Below are 9,031 nucleotides of genomic sequence, written 5' to 3' on the forward strand. Positions count from 1 at the left end.
CTTAGAAGATTCGCTTGTCATGATCAAGAAATTGTATAGAATAGAGACTAAAGAATTTAAGAGATTGCAGCCCATGATAAATCGTCCTTCTTAATCCAATTATAATTGGTTTGAGTATTATGGCATCGCGTTCGTTGCCACCCCATCCCGCAATCTGTTTCGGCAACATCCTAGAGCCTGAGTAATTTCACTCCCATCAAAAGACAGTTGTGAATGCATCATTTTAAAAGGGAATAAACAATAAGTACAAGCTTTCTTCGTTTTCGATCGCAATCTCAGTCATCAACCACTCAAGAAAGTATTATTACTCAGATGAAGCAACTAAGCTAGTAACTCACTATACAGTCCATGTGTATCATTCGCAACATCTACTTCCCACCTTCGTTTGCGCTAAAAAATCACCCCCTCGACAAAGAATGGAGATCTAAGGGGCGACCTCGACCTGAGATTATGGCAGAAGCCCGGCCAAAATGGCTAAGCTTTAATAATCAATAATCAGAGGTTCTGCGCGAAGAAGGATCCATTCCAACACCACCATGTCCTTTGACTGGGTGAACCAACACGCCCTTCTCGTTTTGGTGCTCTTCGAGTAGGAATCAGATACTCGCTTATCGTAATTTTTAATGACTTTGCTCTAACCAGTCCATTCTCGATTACTTGTAACTGCAATTAATCTTGAGCGTCACTCTTCAAAGCCGGATGATCTTTCATCATTTTTGCAGTGTTCAATACAGGTTATGATGGTTTTAATTATTAATGTGATGGACTTAAGTTGGCCCGTCCACCCATGTTGGGCCTAAAAGCCCGGCCCACAATATTAGGGCCCATGGATAGAGGGATATGATGAAGGGGCACGTTTCTTTTTGGAGGCGACGGATATAAGGGGGAAATAAAGAGGGAGGAACGTACCTTTTGGCATAACGTATGTTCCTCCTTCCCTCTCTCCCTTGAAACACTCCAAAAGAAAGAATAAAGAAAAGAGACGACACTCTCTTCCCTTCAAAGCCAATTAACGTCATCGGATCGTACGGGATCAGTTTCTCTTCCTCATATCGGCATCGGTATTTAATCTGTGGCTAACAAGGTACGTTCAATTATGTAATGTGGCTTAGGATCGGTGATGCATGTATTTTTCTTAGGCTCGTCTTCCGCACAAGTTTAGGGGTTCGATTTAGTGTCGAATCCGGTTTCAGAGAATCCGACAATCCCAACATTGATATCAGAGCCATAGTTCTTGTTTCCCGATTCTTTTTCCATGTTTTCCCGACCCCTTTCATGTTTATGGATGATTTCTTATTAATTTTCGTGAAATTAATCGATCGACACCGATCGAGGCGAAAAATCCCAACACCCGAGCACTGTTCACCCGTTTTTTCGATTTTCTGTAAGTCGAAATCAGTTTCTGATGACGTTGGATGGAAGATCTCGTCGAGACGAGCGCGACGAGTGGCGGAACGTCGCCAAAGGCCGCCGGACGCGCCCCCACGCGTAGCCGGAATGAACCGGCTCTACACGCGCTGATTCGCGAGGGCAGGCGCGTGCATCGCATGCGCACGCACAGCCGACGCGCGCACGTGCGCGTGTGCCGTCGCTGGCACGTGCGAGTCACGTGCCAGATGACGTCATCGTGATGTCAGCTGCCCACGCGTGCCGCACGTGCCGGTCGATTTGCCCGACCGGTCCATCCGGTCCGATCAGCCCGGCGGCCCGACCTGGCAACCCGACCCGACCCGTCGACCGTTGACTTTGACTGTTGACCCAAAAAAAAAAAAAAAAGGAGAGAGGAAAAGAATGTGTTTCTTTTTCCAATTAAGCCTATGTGGATTATATGTGATCTCTTATTTGTTCTGCATTTGTTACATGAACAATGCCTTCCCTGAAGTTGCGCACACATGTTCATGCAATTATCAATGAACAAAAGGAAATGATTTCTAAGTTGATAGCTGAGCTGACTGATCATCGATGGGAGAGTGGTGACTTAATTGATCACGTTCTTGAAGTCAACGGGAAAATTCAAAAGGTCATATGGAATGGTCGTCATATGCCACAGTCTGAGATGGTGCGATTTTTCATGAACACTCTTCCACCATAATGGCAAGGAGTGTTGAATCGTATATGGGATGTCAACAAAGTCGCTTCATATAGGAAAATTGTGATGGATTTTATAGATGATTATTACTAAATTGTTATAAGGGAAAATATCAAGAAATTGAACAAAAGAGGATCTTTCTCAGTTCGTGTATTGACTTGGTGTTAGATGAATTGGCTGGTCTTTGTTTAGTGTGCTTTGTGGACATCTTATGTAATATTTTTCTATCTAGTTATTGTTGGTATGGCAACTGATATGTTAGTTGTATTATGTGAAAACATTATTATTCTATTGGATGTCTGCTTTCTATTATTGTTGACTATTGTGGATAATTCATAGAAGTTTTTTGTAGCTTCATAAAATTTATTTTGCATAAGACAATTATATTAATGATATTTTTAAGTTAGGATTTTGAGGATGATTGGAAACAAAGTGACATTTTTATTCTGAAACCTTACTTGAAATTGTTCATTAATATGATGGGTCTATGCAAAATGGATGTATAAATGATATGCATTAATTATTCGTGCATATATGTCTGATATGTTCAGATCAATGGCTTCAGCCACAAAGAGCATAGTTGCTGAGCTGAATAAAGGTGAAAAACTCAATGATGACAACTATGAAATCTGGCACATGAAAATCCAATATGTGTTGGAAGAGCAAGATGCACTAGACTTAACCTAACCATGGTAGAACCTGAACAAGGAAACACTGCACAGCATAAGAGAGACAAGGAAGCATTTGTTACATGGAAAGGAAAGAGCTCTCTTACTCGCATTACGTTGCTGAGTAGCATGGAAAATGACGTCATACGAAAAAAGAAGAAGATATAATTGTATCACAATGGGAAGTTGAGGGTTTTTGATGATATGAAAAGATTCAGAATACTTTGTGTCACAATTTGTATAATTTTTTTTTTTTGTGATATAAATCGAAAAATTAAAGACAGTTGAGCTTATCCACTCTATTCTTACTCTTAGCCACTTTTCCGAATCCAGTCCCTCCGGTATTTGTTGCCTTCAGCAAGTTTTCTTTTGACTTGTATGTTCAGCTTCTTAGTGACTTAGGTCTTTTAAATTTGAACGTGAATATTTAAATCCATCTAAACTCTTTTTTTATTCTAACTGTTTCAAAGATATTTTTAATTCCTTGAATATGTTTGGGCCATTGTGGGCTTTCCATGTCTTTTTGGCCCCAACCCAATTGGGCTCAAGCCACTCATGAAAAATATTGAGAGAGAGAGAGAGAGAGAGAGAGAGAGAGAGAGGATGCTATCCATTCAAAATCACTGAAAATAATAATAATTTAACTGCGTCAAAATTCTAATGTGAGTGCGTGCATATTTGACTTTATATTTCAAATCCCAAGCTCCATCTCCGACTGCGCGGAAAATAAGATAATCAGTCAAAGCCAATCAATTCATGTGCCTCACTACCTGTCCAGCACAATGCAGCCTGTTACCTGTATGATCTCAGGATTCAAATCACCCCCTTGACAAAACAAGGAGCTACAGTCTTTTTTTGGGGGGCGACCTGGGCTTCAAATTGCAACACGAGCCAAGCTGAAAATGGCCGACGCGAAAATCACAGCCTGTCTGCTCGGGGTCGTGGTCACGCTTTTATCGTGCGCCGAGGCGACGAATTACACAGTGGGAGGTTCTGAGGGATGGAAGATCCCTTCTAGCGCCGGCGCGTATTCCGACTGGGCGAGCCAACACACGTTCGAGGTCGGCGACGTTCTAGGTGAGTCAGAAATCGGTTCTCGCCCGACATTAATCTTTCAAATTCATACATTTACGAGTGCAAAGTATGCATGATATCTAAATTTATGTTGAAGAAGAAGATCCAGAACTATGACAATTTCAGTTTGTGCACCTTTTGAGCTTGTTTTGTAAGTAGATCTCTCATCAGAAAGTCATACGACGTTTGAGCACAGATCTGGTCAACATGTCAAGAAATGACAGGTTTGAATGTGATCAGACCAATCCATCTCTGCCCCTGATTTGGGGTACTTGCGTTGACCATGATCGATAAGCTTTCACTCTTTGATGCTCACGATCCTTCATTTTTTTTTTTCCCTTTTTTTGGGGCAGTGTTCGATTTCGACTCGAGCAACAACGACGTTGGGGACGTGACCAAGGAAGACTATGACGCCTGCAACACCGACTCCCCATTCACAGTCCTGTCCACTTCTCCGGCTAATTACTCCCTGGATACCGCCGGCGACTATTACTTCCTCTGCACCACCGCAGGCCACTGTTCCCAGGGTCAAAAGCTGGCCATCACCGTCACGGAGCCTCCGAGCGGCCCAACCTCCAGCCTGCCGGGATCTCCACCGCCGCCATCCCCCACCACTGGCGCGACCACATCTCCGCCAAGTGCTGGCTCGTCTCTCGGTATTGCACGTCTAGTCCTTCTTGTGTCCATTCTCATGGGCTTATTGTGTTAGCTCCTCTTAGATAGAGTTGGAAATGTTGGTACATTGTGAGATGCTGTTGCAGAAGACATAGTGGATGAATTCATTGCCTTTCTTTGGAATAAGATAGTGGCATTCGTGAGATAGAAATAATCAATAAGCAGTATGGAGAATCTTGAGTTGGATTGAGTCGGCCCTGGATCTTGAGTTATGTCGCCGTTTGGCTTGTTGATGCAAAGAGAACACGATGACAGGAGGTATTACTACAAATTCGAATTTACTAGAACTTCTGAAGATACTATACAATAATACAATGATGAAATTTGCTGACATGAAATTACTAATTTATTTTGACAAGTACCATCAAATAAGAAGACTTTATCATTCACCAATCAAAAGATTGTCGCGACCTAAATTTCAGGTGCACCACCTACGGGTTGGCTAATGGATTGTTAAGCCTAGACTTAACTCGAGCTCTCCCAAGCCCATACCAATTCGCGACTTAGGTTCAAGTTCTTAACATGCAAATGATTTTCAATTAGGTGTCGCCACTAATCTATTTTGGGTGGGTAGATTAGAAACCCAAGTAAAGTAATGGGAGAATTACTTCACTCCTACGAACCAGAGATTGTGAGTTCGGGGACTTGATTACGCTAGATTTCTCTAACGCCCTTTCGGTACCTTTTCTTTTCTTTTTTTTTCTTTAAAAAATATTTTGCAGGCAGCTTGAATTGATTTTAATTTATCCTCCTAACATGTGAGGTGATCATGCGGATGCGCAAACCACCAATTTAACACCCAAGAAAGCGATGAATAAATTGCAGGACTTACCTCATAGCAACGAAAGCATCTGCATTGTTCAATCAGAATTCACATCAACAGACCTAAATATGATTTCTAATTAACAGGCAATTTCCTTTTTTTTGTTTTTACTTATTTAATGAGAATCATGCAATATGTTATGCATGCTACTAATCTAACATGGAATGGCATGACAATGTGTTCTAAACTACATGACATGAGTAAAATATTTTCTTTTTTTGTTTTCTTAATGAACATGCAATAATTAAATATGCAAATCAAAATGACCTAATTGTAATGAGGACAATTTTTTAATTATATGAGCCTAATTCTACATGACGTGCACATGATATTTATATTCCTAAAAATGCAATTTATCCTAAAAATTGAAACTAATTTATCTAAAGACAAGTTTTTGAATTTTTCATGATATTCGAAATTAAGACAAATGCAAAATTACCTAGCTAAATTAAAATTCCCTCCAATTTAAACTTAGGATTAAGTCATGCTAAATCCTAATTTAAACTAAGACGTTATTTTAATCTAGCAATTTCTAACCTAAGATGCAAATTGGTCTAAACTTAAAATGAGACATGCAATTCTATTCTAAAATGCATGATGATTTTTGTTTGTTTTTTTTAATACATAAAATTCGAAATTTTAAAAAAAAAAGCACACAATTAAACATACAACCTAAAAACTAGCATCCTAAATTAATTAATTCTTTTTGGGGATTTTTGTTTTAAAAATTTGAAGTAAAAGTCTAATTCTAGATTGACACGTGCAATTCTAAAAAAACTAATATCCTAAATGCATTTTTTGGATTTTTTTATTTTTTTAAAAAACGAAATAACTAAATATGCTAACCCTAGCTCTAATCTGACTCACACTTTTTGAATTTTTTTTTTTTTTTTTTGCAAAAACAAAAGTTAATTCTAATAACCCGATATCTAATCCAATCAGGATAAAATTAATATTCAAAATTGACGAACCACATCTCGCGCATGAGATCGGGTTGATCAATTTTAAATTAAATCGCAAATCGAATCTCGGGCATGAGATTGAATTGTCGATTTTGCAAGAGATTATGAGTCGGATTTCGGGCGAGAAAATCGGACTCCTAATCCCTAATTTGATGGGTTATTTCACATTGGGACTTCAATCATGCATTAATGAATAAACACACTAAAAAATATATAAAAACGAACTATAAACTGTATAAAAATAAAGATAAGATAATAATAAAAATAAATTACCTAATGTTCCCCTTTTGTTTTTTTTATCTTTTCGCTTTCCCACGCACAGCTTTGTCGTAGGTCTCCGAAGGGAAGCAGGTCGTCAATCCGGGGGGCAGCTCCGGCGAAGGTGAACCGGCAATGACTGGTGGACTGACGGCGAAGGAGGGCGGCACCCGGCGTCGGACTTCACGGACGGCGAGCGAAAACGAGATCTGGCGTCAGCAGCGAAGCGGGGTAGCAGCGAGCCGTTGCCGGTGCAGTGGGTGGCAGCAGCTCGGACGCAGCAACTCAGGAGGGAGAGCTGGTGGACTCAACGGACTGACGGCAAAGGAGCGGGCAGCAGCAACTTCCGGCAACAGTCGCGGTGAGAACGGCTTCTGGCGTTGCGGAAGGCTCGGGCGCAGCTGCTGGTGTCGAGCAGAGATGGCGGAGTTGCCGCAGGTGTCGAGGACGGGCAGGGGCGCGGGCTTGCAGCGGCAGCTGCGTCTGGAACTCGCCGGAAGGAGGAAGGTAGCGGCAGGGGTTGTCGCAGCGTCGACACTCGGAGCTCACCAGCAGGAGGGAGACGATGGCGAGGTGACGGTAGTGCAGGCGGGGCAGGGCGTCGAGCTGAGGCGTTGAGCGGTGAGCAGGATGGAGCTCGGCTCCGATGCTATTTTGGGCGGTCAGAGGCGTGACTGTGGGTGTGAGCTGGAAGGTGCTCGCGGCGTCAACAGGATGTGCAGGTGATGAGCTTCAGATCTGGTTCGAGCTCGGCTCCGATGGGACTCAGCGCGGATCGGCACGGCTCGCGGAGGAAGCGTGGTGGTCAGGACGACGGGTGAGTGGGGGTCCGGCGCGGTGACGAGCTACAGAGGAATGGGGGACGCTGAAGCGGATCGGAAGCTGCTGGTCGTCACGGCCACAGTAGGGACGGCGAACGGCGGTGCGAGCACGTGGGTGGTACTCGCACAGGGGATGGCCGGCAGAGTGGCGGTGACTGGTGGTGCAGCTGGGCGGAGTTTTGCTGCTGAGGTCGAACGGCGTAGGAGCAGAAACCGTGGAAATCTAGGAGCGAAGAACTCTTGGAGAAGATCAACAGTAGGGGTCTTGTCTTCTCTTTTTTCTTTTTTTTTAATCTCCTCTCTCTCACGTCTCCTCTCTGCAGTCTCCAAGGGGAAGCCGGTCGTCAGTCCGGAGGGGCAACTCCGGCGTTCGGGACTCCGGCGAGGACCGGTGGTAGGTGGACCGGCGCCGGACGAACAGGCGACAGCAGCAGGTCGCAGGTGGTGCGCTGCAGGCGTCGGACGAGCGAGCAGGAACGAACGGCAGGCGAAACTCGGCTGCTGCAGGGCGTCCCTGGCGGAGCTCGGGCACTGGGTCAGCTGAAGCGGATCACCGGCGAAGGTAGGGCAGCGGACGTACGTACGGTGGCTCGGCGTTCGAATCTGGAGCAGCGGAATGCGAAGAATGCAGGGACGTCGGGTCGCAGCTGCTGGGGCGAAGATCGACGGCTGAGCAGCAGCGGTGTGAGCTCCTGTGGCGTCGGGTCGCAGCAGGGACAGAGGCGTGGCAGGGAGGCTCACGGGCTTCTGCAGGTCGTGTTCGGTGGGGGTTGCAGCAGGAGGATCAGCAGCAGGTCGAACGGAGGCGTGGCTCTTCGTGGTCCCGGGAGTGGCGGTGATGCTCGGGGTTCCAGCGACTGCAAGTCAGCAGCTGCGGCGGTGCGACAGCGGGCGCGGCGACGGGCAGGACTCAGTGACTGGTACTGCAGCTTGCGGGCAACGCTCGTGGCTTCGAGATGTAGGAGGCGGGCGAGCGAAGGCCCGGAACTACAGCGGCACCGGCGTTCGGAACTCGCCGGAAGGAGGGAGTCGGCGGCAGCAGGCGTTGGTGGCGGGCAGGGTGCTACGACAGGGGCTCGGAACTCTGGCGATGGGCGTTGCAGGGACAAGTAGAGGTCGTCGGGCGCTAGGTTGCAGGAAGAGCACGGCGAGCTGCTGTGGCACCGGTGCTCGGGCGGAGGGTTGCAGACGGCGGCTCGTGGAGGAAGCGTGGTGACGAGCTGCTGGTCGCTCAGGTGAAGGGGAAGCTCGGACGGTTGCAGGGTTCCACGAAGCTACTGCGCGAGGAAGAAGAAGACTTTGTGTGTCTTTTCCTTTTTCTCTCCTCCCCCCCGACGCGGCTTCTTGTGGTCTTATTTATAGGCCGTCCATTGCCTCTTGAAGATAGCCAACATTATTATTGACAAGATGTAGCCGCAACTTTTCCAGAATTTAAGCTGAACGTTGCCCTTTTTTAATCTTCTGACAAACTCTCCATTCATTTTTTTAATATCCTCCCCTGACTTCATTTTTTGTTGTCCGAAGGAAGAGCCCCTTCCCAATATATTTTTTATCTCTCTCTGACACTCTTCTTTCCCCCTTGTCTGACCGAAAGGAAGCTTCCAAGCGCCTCCCATTTCAATGGAGTTTTTAATTCTTTCTTCTTGGTTTCCACCTTTTGT

At 45.3% G+C, this 9,031-nt stretch overlaps 2 protein-coding genes across 2 annotated transcripts; both read left to right on the forward strand.

The window, feature by feature from the left end:
- The first annotated feature begins 3,506 nt into the window (after positions 1 to 3,506).
- LOC120291705 (umecyanin-like) lies at positions 3,507 to 4,540 on the forward strand. Its single transcript, XM_039309398.1, has 2 exons — positions 3,507 to 3,834; positions 4,185 to 4,540. Exons 1-2 carry the CDS (start codon positions 3,660 to 3,662, stop codon positions 4,538 to 4,540), a joined length of 531 nt encoding a protein of 176 aa, XP_039165332.1. The 5' UTR covers positions 3,507 to 3,659.
- A 2,804-nt stretch (positions 4,541 to 7,344) lies between these two features.
- LOC120291446 lies at positions 7,345 to 8,691 on the forward strand. The gene is made up of 2 exons (XM_039308804.1): positions 7,345 to 7,626; positions 8,508 to 8,691. The coding sequence occupies exons 1-2, from the start codon at positions 7,405 to 7,407 to the stop codon at positions 8,607 to 8,609; spliced, it is 324 nt and encodes a 107-aa protein (XP_039164738.1). The 5' UTR covers positions 7,345 to 7,404; the 3' UTR covers positions 8,610 to 8,691.
- The last annotated feature ends 340 nt before the right edge of the window (positions 8,692 to 9,031 follow it).

The sequence above is a fragment of the Eucalyptus grandis genome, chromosome 3 (genome assembly GCF_016545825.1).
Source record: "Eucalyptus grandis isolate ANBG69807.140 chromosome 3, ASM1654582v1, whole genome shotgun sequence".
NCBI lineage: Eukaryota > Viridiplantae > Streptophyta > Magnoliopsida > Myrtales > Myrtaceae > Eucalyptus > Eucalyptus grandis.